The sequence below is a fragment of the Garra rufa genome, chromosome 3, assembly GCF_049309525.1.
Source record: "Garra rufa chromosome 3, GarRuf1.0, whole genome shotgun sequence".
Lineage (NCBI taxonomy): Eukaryota > Metazoa > Chordata > Actinopteri > Cypriniformes > Cyprinidae > Garra > Garra rufa.
In genome coordinates, this window is record NC_133363.1 from 50854352 (window position 1) to 50881776 (window position 27425).

Below are 27425 nucleotides of genomic sequence, written 5' to 3' on the forward strand. Positions count from 1 at the left end.
AAAATTTAGCTTTGATCACAGTAACAAATAACATTTTAAAAAATATTCACAGTTATTTTAAATAGTAGAAATATTTCAAAATTTGACTGTTTTTGCTGTTCTTTGGATCAAATAAATTAAGGCTTGATGAGCGGAAGACACGTCTTTAAAAAAACATTACAAATCTTACTGTTCAAAAACTTTTGACTGGTAGTGTATGTTTAACTGAACTTAAGCAAATCTAATATTAAATAGTGGTGAAATCAAATTTAATTTAATTTTCAATGCCAACACACTGCGTTACCATCTCTTCGTGAGCCAGTGATTCTCCAGCTGCCACCAGCGGTTGTCTCTCCTGTCTCCTCTTCTTCCTGTTCCTCTCTCAGAATGCGCCAGTTGTCACTATCAGAGCGCATGAACTCCTTTCTGCCACCCGGACCGCCCTCCTCGAAACCCAGGCGCACACCTTCCCTCCGCAGAGGTTTCTCAAAACGTCTCTCACTTCTGCAGAATGAAAAGAGACAGAGGCTTTCAATTTGCCTCTAAATCTAGATTGTTTGCTAATAAATGTACTTTATATTAATTGAGACAAGAGATAAAAGGAACAAACTGAGACTACAATAGGAAAAATAGCACAAAAGTGAAATTAAACTAAACAAGAAAATAAAACAATTAGGAATACCTGTCATCCCAGCTCTGACTGCGATGGATCTCTCGAACGCTACGACCAAAACCGCCCTCTCCTTCCTCAGTGGTTCTTTGGTAGAATCCGCCCTCTCCTCTTCCTCGACCTAAACACACAGTGTGACATAAACTTTAGCATCCCCATCAATACATGAATAATTACCACGCATGTACACATAAATAGATCAACTTGCCTCGACCGCCTCTTACACTGCCTCGGCCTCGGTTCACCCCAGCTGGGACGGCCCCGCCCCCCTTACCCATAAGCCTCAGCACAGCCACGCTGTTGACAGACATGGAGAAGTTTCTCTGCAAGGAGAGAAAACACATGAGGAATGAAACCAGGACCACACCAAAAACCGCAAAATCAGTGGAGATAACATCATTGTACTGCCAAAGGCCTTTTTTTTTATAAGAGCGTTTACGGTTTCTGAAAAATGTGCTCGCCCCACCTCAGATTACTTTCAGAGGGGAGTGTGTGCGTGTGTGATGCATGTCTAATCAGCCTCAAGCTCAAAATGCCAGACGTGTAAGTGTGCGCCTTTCACCTGCTCTTCTTCAGTGAGAGGCAACAGTGCCAGTGGCTGTTGAGGCTCATCCTGCAGAATAGCAGCAAACTCCTTATCCTGCATTTCTTCAGGGACCTGAAAACACACACACTATGACTCACTCTTCTTTTGCAAATGATGGACTCAAAATATCAGGAAATTTACATCTGGACAGAGAAACATTTTAAAGGGATTGTTCACCCAAAAATGAAAATTACCCCATGATTTACTCATCCTCAAGCCATCCTAGATGTATATGACTTTCTTCTTTTAGATCAATACAATCCGAGTTATATTAAGAAATGCCCTGATTCTTCCAAGCTTTCTAATGCTAGTGGTCCAGTTTGAAAGCAAAATGAAGTTTGTCCATGAAAAGTGCACCACACAACTCCAGGGGGTTAATAAAAGCCTCCTGAAGCGAATCGACGCATTTGTGTAAGATAGCACATATCCATATTTCAAACTTCGCAAACTGTAATCTCTAGTTTTCACTAACTGTTGTACGACGCAGGCATAGCATAAGCTCTGGTAAGTGACAAACATGGAAGAGTGGAGAGAGCAAAACATAACGGTGAATGAATTATGAATTAGAAGCAGTGTTGTTTTTGACAACCATCTTAGATTTAGTCTTAGTCTTAGTCTTTTGGACTAAAATGATTCTTAGTTTTAGTCAAATTTTAGTCACTTCTATATGTGATAGTTTTAGTCCAATTTTAGTCGACGAAAAGTCAAAAAGATTTTAGTCTAGTTTTAGTCGACGAAAAGTCAAAAAGGTTTTAGTCTAGTTTTAGTCAAAAAAAAGGGAAAAAAGTAGTCTTTTAACAAATTAATGTAGGTCAGTAAGTATTTTGCTCTTGGGTAGTGTCACTTATAAGTTCTGAAAATAGCAGATCTATAGTTCAACACAATGTGAGCTTCCGGATCGACTATTTTCACCAATAATTACAATAATGAAGGAATGTTTTAGAACATAAAAGACAAACAAGGATGGAATGCTAAAACGGCTTGCCATACTAGTATAGCAAAGAGTATTTAATGCTAAAACGGCTTGCCATAGCGTCAGATACTATTTAAGTTTTAATTGGCATGCACAATAAGCGGAAATGTCATGCATTTTAAACGTCTGACGGACCACCCACTAACATTTTCGTCTATTCTCGTCTCGTCAACGAAAACTCACACACGTCTCGTCATGTTTTAGTCATCAACGAGCCATTTTTATCTCGTCATCGTCTCGTTATCGTCATGAAAAAAAGTGGCGTCAACGAAATGATTTCGTCATCGTCATCGTTGACGAAAACAACACTGATTAGAAGTAATAAGCATTTGTATAAGAAAAGAAAGAAAGAAAATGTTTCGATATAAGCCAAGGTGAGGCTGGTTTCTCTTTGCTGTAAACTAAACTGGGTTCTGACTAGTGTTCATTTTGTTGACAAACTATGACGAAAAATGTTGGTTAACAAGCTTTTTTCCCCATGACTAAAACGACGTAGATGAGACGATAATAAGGTCAATAAATAACTATATCAACATGCAATTTCGTCGATGATAAAAGACGAGACTAAAATGTATTTAAAAAAAAAAAATCAAAACTTTACCAAAATCAAAGACAAAATATTATTGCGGACCGCTGTGTGCACGCCTCTACTATGCGAGCTTTCATGTGTGCCAGATAACAAGAGTTCAAATCCACAAATCAGAGTTTCTGTTACAAGAATACATTTTCTGGCAATCATGTGCACAAGCTCGCTCTTCATTGATCGATGATCTGAAAACACTGACAAACAAGTTGGAGTTTAGCGATCAAAGTGAAAGTGTCGCTCAGCCGGTCTGTCTTCTGTCATGAGATCTCGACTGTTTGCAAATGTGGCAGTTGAATAAATGCACTTACTCAACCGCTGTTGTTTTAATAGAGAAACATAGGCTATTGCAATTTGGAATTATTGGAAATTTTACTGTCTTTGACATTAATTTATATAATAAATAGCCTATTATAAACCAGTACATTGATGAGGTCAAATAAACCATGCGTATGAGTCTACATTCTATTGCTTTGTGCTTATCTGTGGAAGTGCAACACCTGAAATGCGAAACGAAAAATTTCTTAAATGACAACAGTTACCATTTTAGACTAAGACTAAAATTGAAAATAGCTGACAAAATGAACACTAGTTCTGACAAGACAAGCATATTCCCACCAAATGTCATCCGCTGGAACACCACACTCTCGTACGAGTTAGCATTAAACTACAATTACGTTATTATTATTTTCCTTACACAAATGCATCAATTCGCTTCTGAAGGCCTTTATCAAACTTCTCGAGCCATGTGGAGTACTTTTTATGATGGATGGATGCACTATACTTGCTTCAAAATCTGGACCCATTATAAAGCTTGGATAAGCCAGGAGATTTTTTTTTAACATAACTCCGACTGTGTTCGTCTGAAAGAAGAAAGTCACATACACCTAAGATAGCTTGAGTGTCAGTAAACCATGGGAACATTTTCATTTTTGGGTGAACTTTAAATATACAAAAAGTTCTGAGTTTAATCCATTAACATCCTTCTCAAATATTTCATACCGCACATTTTGAGTAAATTCCACAAGGCATTTTGCACCCTTATAAGGGCACTGCATCAAAGGCAATGCTACACAAATTGAGCAACTGAATCCCTTCCCCCCCACCGTCTCTTTCTTTAGGGTCAAGGTTTTTTTTTAACTCAGGTCTGCTCACTTGTGTTGCATCTGATCAAAAATACAGTAAAATCAGTAATATGGTTAAATATATCACAAAATAAAAGAACTGTTTTCTATTTTAATAATTTTATGATAGCAATATTTTCAGCAGACATTACTGCAGTAGTCTTCAACATCGCATGATCCTTCAGAAATCATTCTAATGTACTGATTTGCTGCTCAAGAAACATTTTTATTACCAATGTTGAAAACATTCTGTTAAATATTTTTTGTGAAAAACTGTGATGCCTTTTTAAAGTATTCTTTGACAAAATTCAAAAGAACAGCATTTCTTTAAAATAATGTTTTTTGAAACAGAAAAAAAAAAAAAAAAACATACAGCCCCCCATACTCTTGAACAGTAGCATACATTAAAAGGTCAAATAATCAGATGCTCACTTTCAAATGGAAACCACCAGTTTGTTGCTATTTCTAAGGAACGGACTATTCAAGGGTTAAGTTTGCGCAATGCTGATGTGGCTTCCTACAACAGACACTAACTGGTCAACCTTTACACATAACCCTCAAAACAACTTGCCTAAATAGAGAAAAATCAAAACATATCAGGTTCCCTTTTTAAAGCAGTTTCAGATTTGTATTTTTCCACAATACAAAGGGACTTTGAGTGCCTGGATTTCTTTAAAACACTTTTCAGACACACCGAAAATGCAATTACAACAAATCTCCATGCTTGATTAGTGCACACTGAATATTTCTTCTGCGATAAAAACCATGGTAAATCATTATCTTAAGGCACAGTTTCTAGAGTTTTTGTTGCAACAGAGCGCTGGTGCTGCCGTTGCCCGTGGAAACCTTTATGACTTCTGTCAGTACTGGTAAGACATTTTTTGCATTTTAAAGTCAACCAGTGGAAACATGTACCAGACATACATTGAATGCTAAACCTCAGGCCATGTAAACGTCACAAAAGACGTACATTAATGGACCTGCAAAAGGTTCCTAAGCACTTACTAAGCACATGAAACACTTATTAAGTGACATTTACAAACACAATGTTTGTATTCTACAAAAATCACAGAAAGATTAACTGTATGGATTTCTAATAACATTTGAAGAAAATTAAATTTACAAAAAGTAAAGAGACAGTTCACCCCCGCTCCCCCCCAAAAAAAATCTGTGATCATCAACTCGCCTAATGTCACTCAAAATACTCATGTTTGTTCTTTGGAATTAACAAAAAAGGTCATTCAGCTCAACATCCAGGCTGCTCTTTTCCATTTAATGGATGTAAATAGACATTAGGGACCAAAATTCCTCTAATGGAAACTTGTTTGATAGAAATTATTTAATTATTAACTAACACAGCTGTCAGTATATTGAAATCGGCCAAGCAGATATGAACAAATGAAGCCAATAATTCGAAAAAGCCCCATTACTAGTAGATCACTTTTTTGTGTGTGTCTAAACAATGTCAAGAAGTAAAGATGTAGGTACAATCATTGCAAACTGAACCAAACATTGCAAACTTGAAATAGGCCAACACAACCCAGGATTGTTTTTAAGCATTTTCCCACCTTGTTGTCTTTGACATAAAGTGCTAGCATCTCCTCTCGGCCGTAACGGTACTCGGCCAACTTGTACTTTGGCATAGCAGGAGAGGCAGGAGGGGAAGACACACTGCCTCCACTGGAAAGTGCACGGAGCCTGGGGGAGAGAGAGAAAGAGAGATAAAAAAAATCAGATCAAAAGAGATTCAGCGGCAACAATGTGAAAGCTTCATTGAGAAATGCGCCAATCCTGGCTACCATCCAAGGATGGTCCTGTCAACGTCGACTCATCCTACTTTATTTAGAATCTCTCACTCCCCATCTCCAAGGAAATGGTTCTGAAGCTTGGGCTGATGCTTGATAAAGGGAAACACTCTTAAAGTGATCCCCGAATATTAAGACTTGATATAACATAATAGGTATTTCTCTCTGAAATATGTAGTAGAAAACCCATGAAAACTTGCGTTATTTAAAAAATCCACATTGTTTTATACATATTTTGGACTATGGGGGACGCCATTATTTTTGATGGCGTGAAATGGTTGCACTCGGTAAGCTACTAACGCTACCTGTTGCTATTTTTACCGCAACACAACTCGGAATACACAATTCAGAAAATAAAATACTGGTACAATGCCATGTTGTGCAGCTTTCGGTTGAAATTTTTAGTCGAAGGGCAATGAGAAGCAATGCATGTCTTCACTGAATTCCTATGGATAAGAAGAGAAGAAAAAAATAGGAAGATGCCTATGGACAAATTAAAACTCCTAAAGACCTGCGTCTTTGTTCTCTCCACTTTGGCCCTCGATGCCTTTGAGGCTTTTAGTAGACCACAGCTACTGAAAGAGCTTACAAACAGCAGAAACAAGAAATGCTAGATGCCATCCTGGCAGTTTGTAAACATTTCTGACGCCTGAGCCACTGAAAGAGTTTCTCATCATGGATTTCACTCGATATCCGGTGAAATAGACTCCTTTTAGGGAAAAATCAATGGTACGGCATTTGGTTTAAGCATACACTTATATTCATCGCTACCTGTAAGCCCTTTCAGTAGCTGTGGTCATCGTATCAGTATTTTATTTTCTGAGCTGTGTTGCAGTAAAAATAGCAACAGGTAATGCCAGTAGCTGAGAGAGTGCAACCATTTTACATTATCAAAATAAAGGTGCCCCCCATAGTCTAAAATATGTATAAAACAATGTGGATTTTTTTTTTTTTAATGATGTAAATTTTCAAAGGGTTTTTCTACTGCTTATTTCAGCAGCCGTGGCCTAATGGTGAGAGAGTTGGGCTTGTAACTCAAAGGTTGCCGGTTCGATTCCCACACCGGCAGGAATTGAAGGTGGGGATTGAGAATGAACAGCGCTCTTTTCACCTTCAATACCATGACTGAAGTGCCCCTGAGCAAGGCACTGAACCCCCAGTTGCTCCCCGGGCGCTGGAGCAATGGCTGCCCACTGCTCCGGTGTGTGTTCACAGTGTGTGTGCGTGTGTTTGTTCACTTCTCACTGCTGTGTGTGTGCGCACTTGGATGGGTTAAATGCAGAGGGCCAATTTCAAGTATGGGTCACCATACTTGACACTACATCAAAAAAGAAAAGAAAAGAGACATAATTTACATTATATTAAGCTACACAAGTCTTAATACCCGGGGTTTCCTTTAAACAACTAAAAAAGGTAGAAATTATGCCTAATAAACCCATATAAATCAATTTACATATACACTATTGTTCAAAAAATTGAGTCAGGTTTTTTTTAAAGAAATTAATACTTTAATTCAGCAAAGATGCATTAAATTGATGAAAAGTGACAGTAAAGACCTTTAGAATGTTGCCAAATATTTTCCATTCCATGATTGTTTTGAACTTTCTATTCATCAAAGAGTCCTGAAAAGTCATATTTTCCATAAAATATTTAGCAGCACAACTGTTTTCACTATTGCTAATAATACGAAATGTTTTCAAGCAGCACATCAGCAAATTAGAATGATTTCTGAAGGATCATGTGACACTTAAAACTGGAGTAATTCCATCAAGGGAATAAATTACATTTTAAAATAGAAAACAGATATTTTAATAAAAAAAAAAGATTAAAACAAATCTTACCAACCCCAAACTTTTGAATAGTAGTGTATAATAGTTATATAATGTTTAATTTTAGACAAACAGGAAAATCAAGTGGCTTGAGTTGCTTTGTCAGATACTTTATATAAAAACTGTGCTCATAGTGTAAATAACTCTGCTGACTATACCGGGATTGATCTGGTTTTGTTGTGTGTCAGAATCGCCAGAGTTACTGTTGTTTTGACAACTTTCCTTGGCGCTGACATTATCTCGCCCCCGGCATTTGATGTTAGTGGTTCCTGGTTCGAGCCCAGCGGCTTTTAGGGGCCAGTGCAAAGTTGTTTTTCCTGACTGAAACCACTTTTCAGCGGTGGAAACATGTGAAACGGCACCGGCTGAGGCACCTTGTTGGTGGAAAAGGGGTTTCAGAGCTGTGGGTGGCTTTGTAAACTTTACATAAATACTACCCTGCTGAGATAAGCTGATGAAGAAAGCTTTGAGGAAACATACCACCCCTGCATTGTACATGTCAAACTCAGGAATTCACTTTTGTTGGCCAAGGACCAACTATGCACAGAAGAGCCTTAGTTCAGCAGAGGACCACGCCTAACGGTTTAATTTCTGCATAATCATTTAGTGTGCGCCAAGAGGAGATAGAGGGGGAGAAGCGGGTTGGGAAGAAGGGAATGACGTGAGAGAGAAGCTTACAGAAACATGGGGAAAGTAAAGAGCGGTGCTGAGGAAAATACTTTGACTTTTAAATTGAGTAGATCATTAAAGTGATTTAGGAAGGAAATATATCTTCAAAAAACATACCTATAAAAGATAAACTGCTTTGGGCTATGTGACAAAAGGTTATATGTGACCCTGGACCACAAAAGGTCTTAGGTAACATGGGTACATTTGTTAGCCTGGAAAAATCCAGACCCTAATCTATTAAGATTAAGGGTCTGGGATCGAGCAATGAAAACTGCCTAACTCGAGGGGCGGCACCAAGCATCCATTTGAAACTCTAACTGCACGCAATTGAATAACGCCACGACCAATCACAACAATACACGCTTAGCTACCAGCAGAGCTAAATGATGTTTCATTAACAAAGTTCGGGAGAAGCGCGTCAGATGCTTAGCGTAAACATCACAAGTCAATCAGCGCCATAGGTTTAAATACAGCTGACTCACCTAAATTCACTCGATGGTTTATCAGTAAACCTCCACCACCCCATCTCATCACTCCGAGTTCTCGCTACTCCTATTGGGGGGTAACGCACTCTGGGTTCGGGCCACTCCTGAGCTCGGAGCCCTTCACCGGACAGCAGGCCAAACATGCACTACTATTCTCTGGCTAATTATATGTAAGCGTGAACTCGTGAACTGATAGATTAAACTCTTGCCGTATCCAGTCGGCAAAACAGCAAAAACGTCCTTCTTGCAAAGGAACGATTCGAGTTTTCGGTTTTCTGTTCCTCTTTTATATGGAAGGCCAAATCTAACTCGTTCATTGTAGCGGCCAAAGCCGTTTCAAACAACGATCTTTCAAAGTTTACTATATGATTCGGACTTCTCAGTGCTGTCATCATCAGCTTAGCTCGCCTCTGGCCCGCCTACATCAGATACACCGATTTGATTGGTTCCCACTATTGCTTACGTATTGCAGTAACCTGCATCATTGCTCGATGCCAGAGTGTCTTGCAGAGACAATTCAAAATGTGCTCTCGCAAGACCTCTGGATTTCCAGGGTATACATTTGTAGCAATAGCCAAAAATACATTGTATGGGTCAAAATTATCGATTTTTCTTTTATACCAAAAATTATTAGGATATTAATTAAAGATCATGTTCCATGAAAACATTTTGTAAATTTCCTACTGCAAATATATCAAAACGTAATTTTTGATTAGTAATATACATTGCCAAGAACTTAATATTAGGTTAATATTTTGATTTTTTTTTTGCACCCTCCGATTCAGATCAATGGAAAGCTTATTTATTCAGCTTTCAGATGATGTATAAACCCTTATGGCGGATTTGGGGGACCAGACTGACACATTTTTTTGGTCTGTCACATTGCATTGTATGTGCCATTCAAAGGTGCACTTTAAAAACATCTAATTTAAACCTTGAATCAAAACGTTCGGATTTGTTAAAAAAAATGTAAGGATTTACAATTGCCAGATGTTCTTGCTTTTATCAAAGCAAAGATGCACTAAAGTAGGACGACAGCATTCAATTTACATAAATTAAATTACAACTAAAACAAAACTAGAATACAAAACTGTGGAAAACAATGTTGAACAGCAGTGATTAACTAAATATTTTACTCTGTAAAAAAACATAACTAGTTCAGGATTTCCAATGCAACATAAACAATGCAACATGTTTTTGAAAGAAGTCTCTTATGCTGCCAAACTTTTATTTACTTGATCAAAAACACAGTAAAAACGGTATTATTGTGAATTATTTTAATATTGTTATTATTTAAAATTACCGTTTTCTATTTTAATATATTTTAAAATGTAATTTATACCTGCAATGACAAAGCTGAATTTTCAGCAGCCATTACTTCAGTCTTCAGTGTCACATTCTTAAAATGATTTCTAAGGTGCTCAAGAAACATTTATTATGACTATCAATGTTGAAAACATCTGTGCTGCTAAATATTTTTGAGGAAAGAACAGCACTTATTCGTAATACAAATCTTTTTACATTATAAATGTCTTACCTTATCACTTTTGACCAATTTATTGCAACCTTTCTGAATGAAGTATTAATTTCTTTATAAAAAAAAAAATTATGAGAGCATTATCGCCTCAGAGATACGCATGCAATACAACATGGCAAAAAATAACAACATAGCATTTAGTCACTTAGCCTAAAGTAGCTTATTAGAGGAAAAAGTAGTGAGGTAATAACATCACTGCTTCCATTTAATTTCTCCAACAGTGATAAAGAATGGAAGAGAGAAATGAATCAGTCAAGGACAGTGATGAAAAAAATTACAAGAAAAGGAGAAGAAAGAAAGGGGAGGGAGCGAAGTGAAGGAGACATAGAAATAGAAAGGATTTTACCATTCTGGGCCAAAGTTAAGTGTTTCAGCAGTCATATTCTTCCTTCCTTCTCAGAGGTGAAAGTCTACAAACAGAAATACCTGAATAAGAGCATGCGATGCACTGAAATATGCTGCAAGCATACTTCTGTTCATTAGTACACACAGATTCTTCTATTACACTGCAGTGCAAAGCACACATGACTAATAAGACATATCTATATATGTATACACAGTGGTTTATGTGTTATTCTTACCCTGTCCGGGGGAGTGGCGCAGGCAAGACTAGGCTGGACCAGGTCTGGGTGAGAGGGCTGAAAGTTGTGTGTTTGTATATATGTGTGCTTGTGTGTGTTTCAAAGTAGCCAACTTAAGAGAAAGTAGGGTTATAGCTGCCTTATTCAGGGCGTGTGCAGGAGAGCAGAAATACAAAAGGTCAGACACGGTAAGAGCTCTCTTGTTCACAGCCGATGAAAACAAACAAATAAAAACTAATGGAAAATAAATCAAAATCCCCTAAAATGAGTAATACCTGTTGCACTGCAGAAAACTGCACAGCTTTGATACTGACGTCTAAAGTCGGTTGACTACAGGGAAAACAGACAAAAAAAAAAGAAAAATAAAGACAAACTTGTTGATAATACAGCTGCCAGAAGCAGTTATGACCCCAATAAGCTTCTCTCTTTGTCTATTTTTGTATGTCTTTCTAACTCTTTTTGTTGTACTGGCAATGCTGTGTGGACCAGGTCCCAGCTGGTGACCCCCGCCTCACGCCGACAATCCCTCTCCCTCCTCTATCTGCAAGAGAAAACAAGAAATGACCACTTTAATATTGTGGGCTAAATGCAAACGCCATAACTGAAGCCATTAAAACAGAGAAAAGGGCAGTGCAATAGTGTTATTTCAATATTATATATACCCCATTACATTTCTTTTGTGCTTGTCACATTTACTTTTTTGTGTTTACATATACCTTGCAGAATCTGCAAAATGTTAATTATTTTACCAAAATAAGAGGGATCATACAAAATGCATGTTATTTTTTATTTAGTACTGACCTGAATAAGATATTTCACATAAAAGATGTTTACATATAGTCAACAAAAAAAAAAAAAAAAAAATAATAATAATAATAATAATATATATATTATTTTTTATACATTATATATATATAATTGACCCTGTTCAAAAGTTTACACACCCCTGATTCTTAAAGGAACACTCCACTTTTTTTGAAAATCCATTCAGCAGTTCTCCTGTTCTGGCGATATCACTTTTAGCATAGCTTAGCATAGATCATTGAATCCTATTAGACCAGTAGCATCACGTTCAAAAATGACCAATGAATTTCCATATTTGTTGTATTTAAAACTTGACTCTTCTGTAGTTATATCGTGTACTAAGACCGGTGGAAATGCAAAGCTGCGAGTTTCTAGGCTGATAAGATTAGGAACTACACTCCCATTCCGGCGTAATAGTCAAGGAAGTTTGCTGCCGTAATAAGGCTGAAGCAGGAGCAGTAATACCATGCAGCACATGTACAAATGCTAAACTAGCTGGGAACTCATTTCTGATAATACTCCGCCTGCTTCGGCCATATTACGGCAGCTAACTTCCTTGACTATTACGCCGGAATGGAAGTGTAGTTCCTAATCTTATCGGCCTAGAAACTCGCAGCTTTGCATTTCCACCGGTCTTAATACGCGATATAACTACAGAAGAGTCAAGTTTTAAATACAACAAATATGGAAACTCGTTGGTCATTTTTGAATGCGATGCTATTGGTCTAATAGGATTCAATGATCTATGCTAAGCTATGCTAAAAGTGATATCGCCAGAACAGGAGAACGGCTGAATGGATTTCAAAACGGTAAAAATCAGCTTATTAACTCGGGGGGAGTTGGAGAATGAGCCTATTTCCAAAAAAAGTGGAGTGTTCCTTTAAGTGTTTTTTGGTTTAGTGATAGTTGTTCATGAGTCCCTTGTTTGTCCTGAACAGTTAAACTGCTAGCTGTTCTTTAGAAAAATCCTTCAGGTCCCACAAATTCTTTGGTTTTTCAGCATTTTTGTGTATTTGAACTCTTTCAAACAATGACTGTATGATTTTGAGATGCATCTTTTCACACTGAGGACAACTGAAGTAACTATTACAGAAAGTTCAAACACTCACTGATGCTCCAGAAGGAAACACAATGCATTAAGAGCCAGGGGGTGAAAACTTTTGGAATTTGTAGATCAGAGTAATTATAAGTTATTTTGTCTTATGTTGAAAACATGTATGTATCTTCTGTAGCTTCTGAAGGGCAGTACTAAATGAAAAAATATGATATTTAGGCAAAATAGGAAAAATGTACATATATTTATTCTGTTCAAAAGTTAAAACCCCTGGCTCTTAATGCATCGTTTTTCCTTCTAGAGCATCAGTGAACGTTTAAACCTTCTGTAATAGTTGCACATGAGTCCCTCAGTTGTCCTCAAATAGATCTCAAAATAGGCATCTCATATGTAAATGTCTTTTATGTGAAATATCTTATTCAGGTCAGTACTAAATAAAAAAATAACATGCATTTGTTATGATCCCTCTTATTTTGCTAAAATAGTTACCATTTTGCATATTCTGCAAGGTGTATATAAACTTTTTACTATATTGACATTTATTTTTGGTTCCAGTTTAAGCTTTTTTTGCCAGTTAGTAATATTAATGCATCAATTTTAAATGAAAATTAGAAATGCTGTATTGACAACTAAATAAAGGTTTTTTTTAATCTAATATTTATATATTATTTCAGCTTTGTTTCAATGAGCAAAAATGTTTTAGTAGTTTTAGTTCTAGCTTCGGTTAACTATAACAACTATGCAGTGCACATTGCCCAACATCCTCCTCCTGTAATAGTATCCTACCAATTTAAAGGCCAAGCGTACATGAAAATAAACTCACTTCTTTTTCAAATATTCTGAAAGATATTTAAGAAACATGACCACAAACAAACCATGCCTTAGGAAACACATAGAGAAACGAGTTCATTTGTGGCTAAGTTTACTAGAACACTATATTTTGGAAAGGGCAAGTGTGCATAATGTGTGTTTTAGGTGAAATTCTTTCTATATTATTGGCATTTGCGCTGCACAACTAGACGTTATTGCAATCAGGATAGCATGGAAATGGAAAAGCAACATCCCAGGGGTTTAATCAACAGCACCCACAGATGTCATAGCAACAGAAATATCTAAGCAACAGAACAAACCGTTGAGAATAAATAGTATTCATTGGGGGAGCCTGGCTCTTTAACGTAAAGTACTATATGAGAATCCATATCGTCTCAAGAACAATTAAAGACACCTGTAATTTCAAAGGCACTTAGAGATACATCAGTATGCCTGAGAGAGCTCATAATTCATCATGGGAGTTAAGCATTCGCGATGGCTATGTGAAGAGCTGCCACATAACAGCAAACAACTCAAGTATAAAGAGATTAAACAATTTGATTCAAAGAACTGGTTAAAAAAATGATTCAGCGATTCTTTTTATATCATCAGGTGGTCACTAAAACTTGTTTCATGCACTGAGCGTACTAATAATGCCATGGACAATGGCAAATGTACATTGTGTTTATTAATAATGGTATTAATATGTAATTTCTACTCATAAGAGTATAGAGGATTTGCACTTACATCATGATTTGGTCAGTTACCCGAATACACGGCCATATTGGCAATCCTTGAATGTAAACAACAGCATGGATTACATGGTTAATGTATTACTGAATACGTTGTTCTGCTAATTTATGCTGTCTAAACCACAGGAAAAACATGTGGAAGGTGCTAAATCATACATTGAAGGACTTAAGCAGGAAAAGCCGCAATATTTTGGCAAACTAAAGTTAATTTGTGGTAAAGATAAGTACAAACAGTAATAATTTCTGGAAATGATAAGAACAAACATAAATGTTGATGATTCTTGCCCTGGAAATCTATGGGGTTCCATTTGTGCCGAAAAAAAAGTCGACTGCCTTGTGCTTTGTACTATACATTTGTCTTTGTCTACAGTCATTGCCTACTTGTTCAGGTAAATCAGTATATGTTGACGTGCATGTTGTTTGTTGAAATTGTCTTAATCTGTCGTCCTGCTTTCCTTTTCTCTGTTGTTTTTACTGTTGTCCTAACTGTCATTTTGTTCTGTCGTTCTGTTCTGTCGTCTTATTCTGTCGTCATAATGTCTTGTTGTTCTGTCATCTTTAAGTGCAGTAAAGTTAGTTTTAGATTTGATATTTGCTACATATTCGACTAGGATGGTTTAGGGATCATCTGCAAATTTACCTCACAGTACAAAACGAGCAAACGGTGAGCAAACTGACTTAATATATTTTGCCAATATCTGGCTTTACACAATAGTTCCAATTGGCAACATTTATTTAGTCAAGTTACCCACTAAGCATTTACGATAGTCCTGTAAACATTAATTTGAATGAATTATTGGACTTCATTTTGTACTGTGAGGTAAATTTGCAGATGATCCCTAAAGCATCTTAGTCGAATATGCAGCGAATATCAAATCTAAAACTTTACCACACTTAAAAATGACAGAACAACACAACATTAGGACGACAGAATAAGACGACAGAACAGGACGACAGAACAGGGACAGAATAGGACGACAGAATAAGACGACAGAAAAGGACGACAAAACAAGATGACAGAACAGGACGACAGAATAGGATGACAGAATAAGACAAAGACAATGGGGCAAATGTATAGTACAAAGCACAAGGCAGTCGACTCTTTTTCAGCACAAATGGAACCCCATAGAAATCCTGGTTCAGTTTGGCCAACCACAAATGCCTTTTCTTCCATTTGTAACACTTCATTAACTGACATATCTTTGTTTATGCTTTGACTCACAATTATATATATATATATATATATATATATATATATATATATATATAGGTTATTAAAATCAGTTTTTAAAGTAAGTTACTTTCCATCCCACAAGTAAAATCCTTGATCCACTCCACTCATTCCGAATATGACAGTTCGCGATTCAACGAATCAGTGAACTCATGACTCAATAAGCATTCAGAAGGATTTGTGAACCAATCCCATTTGTGAAATGGTTCAATCAATTCAGTGAAGAGATCTGACTCAAAAGAACGAGTCGTTTACGAATGGGAAATAACTACAACTAACTACTCGCCATTAGGCTATTTCTACATTGACATATCTTCAATTAAAATGCTCTGAATCATTAATATATTTCCAGTAAGTTTTATTTGAAACCTTTACTCTATTCAATCATTACATATTTAATGAGTAACTTAACTTTGAGCAAATTTATTTACTTTCCATCCCTCAAGTAAAATCGTCAATTGACTCGAATCTGACAGTTTGCAATTCAAGGAGTCAGTGAGCTAATAGCTCGACAACCGTCGCGAACTAATCCATTTTGTGAATCGGTTCAATCGATTCACTGAAAAGATTTGACTCAAAAGAACGAATCGTTCAAGAATGGAACAGAAGTACAACTAACTACTGGCCATTAAGCCATTTCTAAGGAAAGAAGGAAAGGAAAGGACGTGATGTGTGGCCAAGTATGGTGACCCATACTAAGGGTTACAAGTCCGACTCTCTAACCATTAGGCCACGACTGCCTACATTGACCTAAGTTATCTTCTTTTGAAATGCTTTGAATCATAAACATATTTCCAGTAAGTTCTATTTGAAACAATTACTCCATTCAATCATTAAATATTTATTGAGTAACTTAACGTTAATAAAAGTTATTTACTTAACATCCCACAAGTAAAATCTCGAATCTGACAGTTTGGGATTCAACGAGTCAGTGAGCTAATAGCTTGACAACCGTCGTGAAACAATCCTATTTGTGAATCGGTTCAATCGATTCACTAAAAAGATCCGACTCAAAAGAACGAATCGTTCAAGAATGGGACATAACTACAACTAACTACTCGCCATTACGCCATTTCTATTTGATGTGTCCTCAGGCTCAACTCAAACGTACGCCGAGGAAAAGGGCTATTTTGTAACACATGCGAAATGTCGATGTTTAATATTTATAGCGTGCAACGAAAATGACTATTAAAATAGCGTGGTGTCGTTTTTCTATTGATTGGAGGACTTTTGAGGGGCGTCGCGTGCACCAGGAGGGGGGAGTGTGCATGCGCGTGCACAGCCTGCACACTCCCCCTCCCTGTGCACGCGGCGCCCCTCCAAACTCCACTCCGCTGCTTCCCGTGGCCTTCAACCCATGGCCACAGCTGCCTTAGCAAACATACAACAAGCCTCACATCTTAAAACAGCACGATTAATTCCCACACACCCAAGCGCTGGCCACTTAAAGCTGCTTATGCAATAATATGCGTTCGCTGTCCGCACACACACTGCCCTTCCCCTTCCAAGTTTGCATAAAACTTAATGCAACACCCATCTGCCATTAACGCTTCAGACATTCAAGGAGAGAGAGGCACACACAGTTCCTGACCGTATTTCTGGAGCTGTCGATGCGATTACTGTCCAGTCGCCCCGTCGAACTCTACGATCTTCACTTTGGATGCATGTGCAGTTGTTTGTGTTCTGTGCTCCTCCTCGAGAATCGTGTTCCGTTTTTACTGTTTTTTGCTCTCACTCCCTCTCCAATGGTCGTTGCGTGTTGATGTCTAGTACGCTCTTGTTGTTTGTGTTTTAGGGAAGATGGCCGTCCTACTCGGTCATACCACGTGACCGGAGTGTCGAGTTGCTTTTAGAGGAGCGTGAAGAGAGCGACCCCTAACGGAACATTTGATATTACTGCAGGAAATGTACTTGTACAAAATAAAAGCCACATGACTAAAATGTTTGGACCGAAACAATATTGAAATAAATAAATACATACACTACCAGTCAAACGTTTTTTAACAGTAAGATTTTTAATGTTTTTTTAAGAAGTCTCTTCTGCCCGCCAAGCCTGCATTTATTCGATCCAACAAAATATTGTGAAATATTTTTACTATTTAAATATCTGCCTTTTATTTGAATATATTTAAAAATGCAATTTATTCCTGTGATCAAAGCTACATTTTTAATTATTACTCCAGTCTTCAGTGTCACACGATCCTTCTGAAATCATTCTAATATACTGATTTGCTGTTCAAGAAACATTTATTATTATCGATATTTAAAACAATTGAGTACTTTTTTTAAGGAGTCATCAATAAATAGAAAGATCCAAAGATCAGCATTTTTCTGAAATAAAAATCTTTTGTTACATTATACACTAAACCATTCAAAAGCTTGGAGTCAGTATATATATATATTTATAGAAATTATAGAAATTAATACTTTTATTTAGCAAGGATGCTTTAAATTGATCAAGATTTCTATTTCAGATAAATGCTGTTCTTCTCAACAAAAATTCTAGCTGTTGTCAACATAACATTAATAATGTTTTTTAATGTTTTTTATTTAAGATTATTTAACATTAAGATTTTTACAGTTTTTTATCAATTATTATTATTATTATTATTATCAATATTTAAAACAGTTGAGTCTTTGATCATAGACGTTAATACTTTCATTTAGCAAGGATCCTTTAAATTGATCAAAAGGGATAATAAAGATATTCTTAATGTTACAAAAGATTTCTATTTCAGATAAATGCTTTTCTTCTCAACTTTCTATTCATCAAAGAAACCTGAAAAAATTCTAGCTGTTGTCAACATAATAATAATAATAAATGTTTTTTATTTTAGATTATTTAACATTAATATTTTTTTAAGTTTTTTTAAGATGTCTGCTTACCAAGCCTACATTTTTTTGATCCAACATACAGCAAAAGCAATGATATTGTGAAATATTTAAAAAAAAAAATGTTTTCTATTTGAATATATTTCAAAATGTAATTTATTCCTGTGATCAAAGCAAAAATCAAAGAAACCTGAAAAAAATTATATTCAGCTGTTGTCAACATAATAATATTAATAATAATAATAATAATAATAATAATAATAATAATACATGCTTTTGAGCAGCAAATCAGAATATTAGGATCACCTGAATAAATTATATTTTAAAATATACTCAAATAGAAAACAGTTATTTTAAATAGTAAAAATAGTTCAAAATTTTACTGTTTTGCTGTACTTTGGATCAAATAAATGCAGGCTTAGTCAGCAGAAGAAACATCTTTAAAAAGCATTAAAAATCTTACTGTTCAAAAACTTTTGACTGGTTTTATACATGTCTATAATTTTGAATCTGTGAATTTTTGGTAATCTGTGAATATTCTTGGTAACAGTTATTTTGGAATAAAAAAAAGCTCCAAAAAGATTATTGCTCCAAGCCAAGTACTTTTATTTCTATAGATACCGATTTTGTACAGCTTGTTTCTATAGATTGTACAGATTTTACAGATCAAATTGTGTGAAAGCAGATAAGCAAGAAAACATCAGAAGAATCAATTATGGAAATGTAACATTGTGATTACATCATTTAAATGTTCAATTGCAGTCTTATGTATTATAAAAATGGATAGATGGTATTTGGAAATAGCCTATATAAAATAAACATGCGTTTTCACTGTGGTCTTCATATTTAAAAATAAAAATATAACCATTATAATTATAACCACTATAATCATCATAAATTACCAAATTCCATGTTAATTAAAATACACGAAAATTAGCTTCTTTGGTCTTGGGAAGATTTTCAGAAATATAGCTGCGATTACAACACTGAAATCGAGTACGTCATAATCACGGACTTTTACTTTGACAGCTTCGTGAACGCGCTTGTGTTGGTTTTTCCGCGAACATGGAGGCGGTTGTGTCGGATATAGTGGCACCAGAAGATCTAAAGGTAAAACATTTGATTCTTTACTTTTATGAGTGTAAATCCAAAATGACATCGATGTCGTCTTGATGCTTGGTTGTATGTGGTGAAATGACTGATATCGGGTTTTAATCGGGAGTCTCGACTTACGCAGTTGTACTGTACTTCATCAAAACAACAACATTGAATATGTCATGATTGATGTAACTCATAGACTTACGTAAGAGTAGACCTACAACGCTTTTTGGATAAAATAGTCTTATTTTATCAATATACTATTGTTATACTATCATCTCACCTACTTTTTTAATGAAATCAGATGTTTAATTCCTGCTGTAAAAGTTAGTCTATGTTTGTCGGCCAGGGGGAGCGCATGATCATGATATTATCCATCCACTGATGCAATTGAGTCAATCTGATTGTCAATGGCTTCTTATCTTTTAGAGGTTTGAGAAGAAATATAACGCTGAGCTGGTGAAAGGACCTGTTTCCAGGGAAACTACTTTTGAATACGCCTGGTGTTTGATCAGAAGCAAGTACACAAACGACATTGTAAAAGGCATTCAGCTATTGGAAGGTCAGTGCTTCAGCTTGTTAAGCTCTAACTATAATTGTTAGTAAAAAATTCAGTAAAACGTGATTCTGTTTTCTTTGATCAGAACTGGTTCATACATGCAAAAAAGATGATCAGAGAGATTTTCTCTTCTACCTTGCTGTTGCAAACTATAGACTTAAGGTGAGTTTGCATTTTCCTTTTTTGATATGTGCTGTGGTTTGTGGTTTTCACTGCTATTAAATGTTATTTATATAACATATATTTGTATGAAGACGTCTCAGGCATCTAATTAAAAGAGTGTTTCTCAACTCTGTTCCTGGAAGCCCTATTACATTGGAATTTACTGCATAATTTCTAAATTAAATCAGATCTGTTAAGTAACTTTATTGTCACGTCACCATATAAACAAGTGTAATGTATAAACGGTTCAATACGAACACCAGATGAAGTAAATGTGCAGAGATGAATCTCACAAAACCTGGCAGGTACACTGTCAAGTCATATTTTACCCCCAAATCAATTTGTGAAAGAATTGTCTTATGCTCATTCATGCTGAATTTAAATGGGCTTTGAAATATTTAATCTCTCTCTTTGTTTTGCTCATCAATCTTTTGTTCTTCTCTCAGGAATATGAGAGAGCACTGAAGTACATTCGAACTCTGCTGAAGAATGAACCAGAGAATAAACAGGCCCTGGAACTGGAGAAACTCATCAACAATGCGCTAAAAAAAGGTGAGAGAAGTCAGTGGCCCTTTAAATTAGGATTTTGTGACACATTTTAATAATTAATACTTTTATTTAGCAAGGACTCATTTAATTTTAATAAAAGTGACAATAGCCGGATTTCCATCCAAAGTTGCGATTTTAACTTGTGCAAAATTAGAATATTGCATAAAACATTGCGAATAAGAGATCAAAATCGTAACTTCCTGATAAACTGGCACTAAATATCACTAAGAAAAGTAGGAGAAGCCACTGAATATAATACTTTTTATATATAATACATTACTTGCGACTCAGAGAGAGCATTTGAAACGCAATAAATGTGGTCACTGCTTTTGGAGGGAGATGCCTGCTGTTTAGGAGACAGTTATACAGAAATACTTTGAAGACAGACTTTGCTCAGGCATTTCAGAATAACCCTAACATTTCCGACACTGTGCAATGAGATCAGCCCAGTGGTTAGTCAAGTTATCCTGTTACATGACTTTTTTGGTGCACATGGAGGAATTTATTCACAAAATGCATTTCTATTCACATTTAACCTGTTTTTGAACAGTTCAAAAACCATCTCAAGCGAGCATAAAATTATTTGCCAATTAAGGGATTTTTTATTTTATTGTGCCATTTGCATCACTCACTCGTTTCTGATGCAATACTTCAAAATGTGTATAAAAATGGGTGATGGAAACATAGCTAATAAAGCTAATAAACTTTCTAAAGAAATTTCTGTTTTTAAACAAATGCTATTGTTTTGAATTTTCTATTCATCAAAGAATCCTATGAAAAAAAGTATCATGGTTTCCACAAAAATATTAAGTTGCACAACTGTTTTTAACATTGATAATAATCAGAAATGTTTCTTGAGCACCAAATATCAGCATATTAGAATACTTTTTGAAGGAGCATGTCACTGCTACAGTGCCTTGCAAAAGTATTCATACCCCTTCATTTTTTTTCACGTTTTGTTGCAGCATTATGTTAAATAACTTTTTTTTTCCACATCAATCTACATCTCATACACCATAATGGCAAAGCAAAAAATAGGTTTTTAACATTTGTGCAAATTTATTACAAATAAAAAACTGAAAAGATCCCGTTGCATAAGTATTCATACCCTTTTCTGGGATACTCGAAATTTAGCTCAGGAGCATTCATATTGCTTCTAGATGTTACTACACTTCGAGTGGAGTTAAACTGTGGCAAATTTGAATGAGTATGATTTAGAAAGGCACACACCTCTCAGAAAAGGTCTAACTGCTGAAAATGCATATCAGAGCAAAAACCAAGTCTTGAGGTCAAGATAACTGCCTGTAGAGCTCAGTGACAGACTTGCGTTAAGTTAATGATCTAGGAAAGAGTTCAGAAAAAAAATCTGCTGCATTGAAGGTTCACAGAAGCATTATCCATAATGGAAGATGATTGGAACAACTAGGACTCTAATAAAATAAAAAAAAATGTCTGCCAGCCCCCATCCAAGCTGACAGAGCTTGAGAGGTGAAAAGGTGAGGCAAAGAATGGCAGATAATTGCCAAATGCAGATGTGCAAAGCTTGTCACATCATACCCAAAAAAACTTGAGGCTGTAAAGGTGCTTCAACTATGTACTGAGTTACAATAGTGTATGAATACTTATGCAATGTACTTATTTCAGTGTTTTTGTCATTATTATGGTGTATGGAGTGTAAATTGATGTGGGGAAAAACTAATTTAAAGCAGCTTAACATAATGCTGCAACAAAACAAAATGTGAAAAAAAAGAATACTTTTGCAAGGCACTATATATGCACATTAATCAGAATTTAGCAATTGCTATTCAGTCATGTAAATGCCATAGTCCCATTGCTGCACTGTTTTTCTGACAATTTTGATTCCACAAATTCTTTCCCACCCAGTTTTAACAAGAAATTTGGGTCACACTTTATTTTGAGATTCAGTTCTCACCATTAACTATGACTTTTGTGTCATGAAACTCCTAATTTGCTTCTTATTAATAGTTAGTAAAGTAGTTGTTAAGTTTAGGTATTATGTAGGAATAGGGACGTAGAATATGTGCTTTATAAGTACTAATAAACAGCCAATATGTTATTAATAGGCATGCTAAGCAACAAGTTCCTATGGTTCCATGGTCCCTATACTAAAGTGTTACTGAAATTGTTGCTTATACCTTCTTCAAAAAACACACTGAAAAGTAATATATGTGCATACTCCACTAAATGTCCCAGTTTGACAGCAACATGCATTACATCTGGTTTCATTACGTTCTTCATGATTGCACATAGTGTGTGGAAAGAGCGTTTTGACATTCTATAATTGCTTTGCCATTTTACATCTGTAAACTGTAACATCACAGCTTTCTCTCACTAGTCCCTGCTGCATTCGCTCTCTCTTCTTCTTGCTGAGTTACCAGCACATGACCGCACGTGCTTTTTAGCAATTACCTGATTATTTTCATTTTATGACCATGTTGTCAGACATTTTTTTTAAAAGCAGGAAGTTGAGAAGTCCTTATTAAATTGTATAAAGTAATTATATAGTCTTGATTATATTGTCATACCTGCAACCATGTTTATAGGAATATTTCAATGTCTGCAAGTGTAGAAACACTTGAATATAGGCCTTGAACTGAATTTGATGTGCATGTAAATAAAACTTCTTTTTTTTATTCGTTTCAGATGGATTTGTTGGCATGGCTATCGTCGGCGGTATCGGTTTAGGTGTGGCCGGATTGGCTGGTCTTATTGGTTTGGCCGTGGCCAAAGGTGCAAAGTCCTAATACGGAGTTCCTGATGAGCGTACTTTGATTCCGTTCCTCTCCCGAAGAGAGACTTCATGATTTCTTATAATCACATAAAGCCATGAGGAAGCCTGTCCATTTTTATTTTGTATTTTTCTGCTGGCTTTCATAATATTTTACTACTTCTTTTGCTTTATCATTCTCCAGCTCGTTTTGGTATGTGTGGGGTTGGAATAAAGTAATAAGTTGTATGTTTTTCCTCTGAAACCTTTTGTTTTTCGAAGGAAATTCAGCTACAGAGGTTTGCCAAAGATTTGCAGTGCAGGATAATATTGTAATAGCATGCATTTTTTGGGTTTTCTCTTTTTAAATTAAATATATAAATGCACTTACACTATAGATAATCAATATGGAACATGTTTGATAAACTACATTAATACCTCAGGCTGTTAATAAATGAAAATGTGTCCTTACTAAATTAATAAGGTGTGCTTACATGTGTAGTTGCACATTTAATTTGGAAGTTTCATGGATCACCGGCCTTGTAATGCATTTTCATGCAAGTCATCGTTGTCAGCACCGTGTTTGTTACCCACTGGATTACATGTGCTGTCAAGTGTTTCATCTTGCTTACCTTGTGTGACTTTTTGTAATCTGTACTCATTTTATACTGAACCAACTGTGTTTTTTCCAGTTTTCTTTGTCCTCCACACATTAAGAAACTGGATTTCCATTATTCAACAAAACAATGTATTTTATCTACAAAAAGCAAATAAAGGGGTTTTTAATTGGGGGTTGAAGCGCAGAATGGTCACGGATTAGCGATTGCCACGTATAAATGATCATGCAGACCAAACCGTAAGTTGTAGAGACTTGAAAGTTGAAGGGATGGTAGAACTCACGTCACCAAGTCTCGCCCCAGTCTGCCTGACGGGCACTACAGCGATCAAAACCATCTCTTAACTCCAAAACCATCAGTCGCTGACTCAAGTGTCTTATGTTGTTGGAAACCTTGACTCACGCTGGACAAAAAGCAGATTCGATCATGAGGAAATTTTCAAGTAATTAGGATTTTTTGCAAACTAGTCCTAGGTTTTTCACCCGATCGGAACCAAACCAGTGCAGAAAGATTCTCTGGAGAGTGAATATCAATAATTATCAAAAAAAGTCTAACTTTCGACTCACCGTCACAAAGGGACACCAAACGTTCGAAAGGGCAGGGGCCAACTTTTAGTAAAATGCCTATAACTCCTGAAAAGAATGAGACATCTTTGCCAAACTCAGAACACTTATCAGGGTTCCCACAGGTCCTTGAAATCCCTAAAAGTTTGTGAATCTGAAAAAAATAGTAAATAATAAACATACCAAGATACAGGTCCTTGAAAGTGCTTGAATTTATTTTGTGCATGAAGTTTTCAGCAACAACTTCCATATTATTCCCTCTTGTCGGCTAATGTGTTATTCCGCCAACACTTTGTGGCCTATGCCTACTAGCTTGCTTTATTTACGTTAGTTACACGCATTTACTCATTAGTGTCTCCCATACTCCCTACTACAATGGTACCTCAACGTTTACCTCAAATAGGCTGTGAAATTTGAATAAAATGCTTTTTTGCATAGTTGTGTTTGACACATGAAAATGGTAACAATGTGTCTTACAAGGTAATATGATGTAACCTTGCTCTCACTTGAAATGTGTCCCCACATTAAGTCCTTGAATTTGAGGGCATTGGGAAAATCACATGAAACACACATGAAAATCGCTGCTCACAGTCTTAATCCAAAGTGTCACAAATGTCTGTGAGGACATTTCTCAAAAAGCATGGCTACGATTGAGCTTGAGCACCTATTGGTGCTTGGTGGGCCTGTTTGACTCACAGCCCCAAAGGTCTGTGAGAAATTTGAAAGAAATCGGCCACTGGGGGCGATATTGCATTTCTTAAAGGCATAAATTGTGCAATGCGTGTTTCTCGCACATACACGTGATATTCCTATCATATGACAGAACTCCTCATTCCGGACAACTTTGCCTCTAGAACCACTGCTGTCAATCAAATAGTTTGTTAAATGATTGCGAAGATGTAAAAAAAACCCTACTTTTGCAAACTAGTCCTAGGTTTTTCGATAAGTCTGGAACAAAACATTGCAGTACAATTCTCTGGACTCTCTAGATCAATAATTACGAAAATTTTGAAATCTACCCTTTTGGGAAACTATAATGGGGTTGTTTAGAAAAGCGGCCTGTCCGAATTGACCCCAATCCTATAAAGCCTAAAGAAAAACACAAAACTTCACAAATCCTGGTAAGCACATGCGACAGGTGATTTTAAACAAGCATGCAACGTTTTAAAGAGATCAGACCACAGCTGGTGCTATAACAGTCAGAAATGTTACAAAACATAATATTTCTATGGTAAATTACCTGTATATGGAAAAAAGGCTTGCTACATAATGTCTTTTTAATATGTGCTTAAACGCCTTAAAGCGCTTGAACCCTAATTGCATTTTTTAAAATTAATTTTAGTTGGATATACACCTTGTTGTCATTTGGCTAATCTCAAATCTTGTTTACATCAGTAAGACAAGAGTTCCCATATGAAAAACAGAAATAGCAGGGTATTTTAAAAATGTGACTTCCAGGCATGGATATTATATTATATTTAATGCTCAGTTGTAAGTTGCTTTAGATAAAAGCATATGCTAAATGATTGACTATAAATGTAATTGCCTAGAATTTGCTCTTAAAAATGCAATCTCTGTAAAATGATTAAAACCCCTTAAAATGTATTAGTCAAAAGGTCTTGGAATTATGGTAAAAAAAAAAAAAAAAAGGCAGATACTTTAATTTTAGAATGCTGTCTGAAGCTGCTGGTTAAATAGTCACTCTCAAAGTGGTTGTCCTACATGCATCATTAGCTTGGACGCTCTCAGATGTGGCAGTATCTCCAACATTGATTTAAGCCCAACAACTATCAGGCCTTGAAAGTAACAAATTCATTGTAAAACATGTTTACTTAAGATAATGGCTGATAACGGCATTCATTTTAATGTTGGGTACAATTCGTGCTTCCCACATTATTCATCCCAGGGACTTAACTCACATGTTAAGACATCTCAGCTTTACAATGCCGGCTTTATGGTTGCCATTAGTAACGTCATTTTATAACAGTATTGAGGTTACTAATTAACTGGTAAAGCAAATGATGAGAAGAAGTCTGATGCACAAGCTCTTCTCTCTCCTGTTTTGTGACTTTCCTGGTGTTCTGCTAGTCAGGTCTAAACTTTACTGAAATTAAAATCAGCATTAACATGAAAAGGAGAACAAACTAACGAATCGAGATGTGAGAATAACAGATTCAAGTCAAGCTCCCAAAACTGTCACTGGGGCGGTAGCCGTTTAAGAAGTTACAAATGTGTACACTTCGAGTACTAATATGTACTTTTAAAGTACTAATATTTAGCATTTAGGGGTTAATAAGGAACAAATATGTAGCTTTTGTACCTATTGATACGGGCTCAGTAACAGCTTTGTACTTTTTTTATTCTGAGAGTGCATTTCAATCCCATGAAAGTCACATTTATGTTTTAAGAGGAGCATTTTGGAATCAGTCAAACAATATCAATGCACGTTTTCCTTGTTATTTATTAGGTGTAATTTTTGATTTGGCTCGCCACTTGATGTTACAAGACAATAAAGAGATCATAAAAACAATTTACAACAGCCTGGGTTCAGAGCTCAATCATAATTTTCTTTCTTTCCTTGTTTACACGTAACAAATTTGCTTAAAGCAATTACAGAACACTCTCTCTCTCTCTCTCTGTGTGTACAAAAGGCAAACACATATCCCCACGGCTTATTCTTGTTTACACACATCTATACATTTATATTTGTCTTGTCCACTGTTCCTACCTAAATTACACCCATAACTCAATCCTGCTCCTGGAAATCGGCCTTCCTGCAGAGTGACCAAACACATGTTTAGCAGCTAATTTAATGTGTTTGATTTTACATAGCACATACGTTTCA

At 36.0% G+C, this 27425-nt stretch overlaps 2 protein-coding genes across 2 annotated transcripts in view; one reads left to right on the forward strand and one right to left on the reverse strand.

The window, feature by feature from the left end:
* Window positions 1-17249, reverse strand: part of gigyf1a (GRB10 interacting GYF protein 1a) — a 36097-nt gene extending 18848 nt beyond the window's left edge. Inside the window, exons 1-8 of the mRNA XM_073836331.1 lie at window positions 17064-17249; window positions 10822-11362; window positions 10587-10650; window positions 5484-5613; window positions 1212-1307; window positions 858-972; window positions 662-770; window positions 284-483 (exon numbers count right to left, since the gene is read on the reverse strand). Coding sequence (XP_073692432.1) covers window positions 284-483; window positions 662-770; window positions 858-972; window positions 1212-1307; window positions 5484-5613; window positions 10587-10621 — 685 coding nt within the window. The 5' untranslated portion in view covers window positions 10622-10650; window positions 10822-11362; window positions 17064-17249. The remainder of the gene's footprint in view (window positions 1-283; window positions 484-661; window positions 771-857; window positions 973-1211; window positions 1308-5483; window positions 5614-10586; window positions 10651-10821; window positions 11363-17063) is intronic.
* Window positions 17250-19335: 2086 nt separating this feature from the next.
* On the forward strand, window positions 19336-24772 carry fis1 (fission, mitochondrial 1). The gene is made up of 5 exons (XM_073837263.1): window positions 19336-19414; window positions 19832-19964; window positions 20047-20123; window positions 20570-20675; window positions 23337-24772. Exons 1-5 carry the CDS (start codon window positions 19370-19372, stop codon window positions 23435-23437), a joined length of 462 nt encoding a protein of 153 aa, XP_073693364.1. The 5' UTR covers window positions 19336-19369; the 3' UTR covers window positions 23438-24772.
* The last annotated feature ends 2653 nt before the right edge of the window (window positions 24773-27425 follow it).

What these genes read in the sequence shown, in the direction of transcription:
- fis1 (XM_073837263.1), top strand. Translation starts at nt 19,370, where the DNA reads ATGGAGGCGGTTGTGTCGGATATAGTGGCACCAGAAGATCTAAAG. An exon ending in AGGCATTCAGCTATTGGAAG is followed by an intron (nt 19,965 to 20,046) that starts GTCAGTGCTTCA and finishes TTCTTTGATCAG; the next exon opens with AACTGGTTCATACATGCAAA. An exon ending in TTGCAAACTATAGACTTAAG is followed by an intron (nt 20,124 to 20,569) that starts GTGAGTTTGCAT and finishes TTCTTCTCTCAG; the next exon opens with GAATATGAGAGAGCACTGAA.